Here is a 2402-nt window from a genome sequence, read left to right on the forward strand (position 1 = left end):
GCTGGAGGTATGGGCAAAATCCACCTCATAGGGTTTTTTCAAGGATTAAATGAGGCAATAGTTATAACGTAAAAGACACAAGGTCTAGCACAAACTAAGTGCTATTTACATTATAGTAAAAATTTAATATTATTATTTAAAGAGTGACAGATGGATACTCCCAACAGGTTGAAATACCTCTCATTCCAATAGAAATAAAAAATGTTTATTTCAATTAGATTCCTTCCCCTTTTTCCTGGTATATGAGGATATAAGGAGAAAATGCCTACAGTCCTCAGAAAGTGGATCAAGTGTAGTAACTAGAGAGTTTGCTCTGCTGGGAGAGAAGGGATCACTGCAGAACACGGCGAACAGAAGTGCCCCAGTCTGTCTGTCTCCCTACCTGTGTGTCTCTCATTGTCCATGTTGTTTTAAACATTATGCAAAAAAGTCATTTAAAGTCATGTTAATTGGGGTATTGCCAAAGGACAGTGGGTAACTATTTCCTCTGCCAGGAACTTTTATTTCTTTTTAAAGGAAGGGGAGAAAGCCGGAGGTGCTGAGTGGAACAATTGTGGTCATCTGTGGACCCTGCAGCCTGCTCCAATATAGGGAACATGCATTAAAATGTGGGTGGTTTTCAAGGGACCTTTAAGGTCCTCAATAGATAATATCCACTTTAGTAATCTTTTTTTTTTTTTAAGTCCACAGCTTTTATTATGTAATTCACGTATTTTATAAGGATAAACAACAAGGAATGTAGCAAACTGGTCAGGGTTGTATCCAAAACAAAAAGCACCAAGAAACACTGTAGGTTTGCACACATCGCTCTATTTACATCAGAAACAGGCTCCCTAGGATCAGGCACAGCAATTGCACTTGTCCGACGCCCCTTTGCAAATGCAGCCCTGGGCGCACTTGGCACAGCCCACCGGGCAACAGGAGCAACAGCTCTTTTTGCAGGAACTGCATTTGCATTCTTTGCATTTGCAGGAGCCAGCGCACGTGCAGGAACCACCTGTACCGCAGGAGCAGTTGGGATCCATAGCTTTAATAACCAACAACTGGACTCCGTAGACAGTAGCACAACAAAAACCAGGCACTTGGCAGAAGCGTGGTCACTTTAGTAATCTTAAGTTCTATGCTAGTGCTTAGCTATTTTGAGATACAGAGTGGAAAGGGTAATTTTCCTTTCAAGAGATAACAGATTAAGGCCAAATGGCTATTTATTAGCATGACCCATAGCTATCTAATTTTCCATACATAATATGATATTTTTTTGTTTTCTTATTTACAGAGAGATACATCTTTTAATGGGGCAAGGTAGATTTTGAATATAACACTTGATTGCTTGTGGACTAATATTAACTTAAAATAATTCAAGCAGATGGTATCCTAATCCATCTTAGTTTGATTTTCTCTATTGTTTGGCAAAATCCACATATTTTGTTTTATGGATACTGTTCAGTGTTCGTCTGGGATATCAAAAGCCCAGAGTTTAATCTTTTTATGCCTTTCATATATGTGTTTGATAGTGATTGCCACATTTAGATGATAAACTGTGAGAACATGGGCTCTATCTTTTATGTTTATATAACCCTCACTTCTCTCCCTGAAGTCAAGTATAGGAAAGAGCATGTAATAGATGCTCAACAAACCCTCAGTGATGGGTTTAGTGTTTATGAGAACAACCCTACTGTAGAATATCATGGTGAGGAAGTTTGATAGTTGCATAAAATAACGGGCTTAAAAAGAAATTGTCAAATCTCCCACTCATAGTTACTGCTTTCTTTTTATGATAATTGGAATAATCCATCAGTTTTCCTATGAACTGACACCACCACTTGTAAGATGAGATATTGGAAAATGATTGTCTCTAATATTAAGAAAACTTGGAATACACAGTGGTATCTTACAATGCCCATTTCTTTGGGAACAGTCAAAGACTCTGGGTTACTCCTAATACTTTACTGATCAGTAACAAAATCTACCAAAAGAAAATGTCCATATGGTGCTAGGAAAAAAAAAAAAAGTGCTTATACCAGCTCAATCAACTTTAAATGAAAATATTCTTAATTCTAATATTTTAGAATCCTTCCAACATTTCACTTGTGGGAACTACCTTTTCATCATAACTTCTTTTTTTATGTATTGTTCCGTGATTCATTGTTTGTGTGTAACACTGAGTGCTCCATGCAATACATGCCCTCCTTAATACCCATCACCAGGCTAAACCACCCCCTCTCTTTAAAGGAAAAATAGTAAACTGGACATATGGTGATTCTTACAAAATGTTCTATATGGTACAAGACTTAATATTCATTCATTAATTTTATGTGTATGAGACAACCCTTGTTTTCTGCCAGACAAAAAATTGCTCTGCATTTAAGAAATTGACCCCATCTTGGGAGAGATATTAGGAT

At 37.3% G+C, this 2402-nt stretch overlaps 1 protein-coding gene across 1 annotated transcript; it reads right to left on the reverse strand.

Annotated features, from left to right (window-relative positions):
• Positions 1 to 667: 667 nt before the first annotated feature.
• Positions 668 to 1059, reverse strand: MT1HL1 (metallothionein 1H like 1). The gene has a single exon (XM_045087400.1). The coding sequence runs from the start codon at positions 1023 to 1025 to the stop codon at positions 840 to 842; it is 186 nt and encodes a 61-aa protein (XP_044943335.1). The 5' UTR covers positions 1026 to 1059; the 3' UTR covers positions 668 to 839.
• Between the last annotated feature and the right edge of the window lie 1343 nt (positions 1060 to 2402).

The sequence above is a fragment of the Mustela putorius genome, unplaced genomic scaffold (assembly GCF_011764305.1).
Source record: "Mustela putorius furo isolate JIRA1106 unplaced genomic scaffold, ASM1176430v1.1 tig00001130_pilon_pilon_pilon, whole genome shotgun sequence".
NCBI classification, from domain to species: Eukaryota; Metazoa; Chordata; class Mammalia; order Carnivora; family Mustelidae; genus Mustela; species Mustela putorius.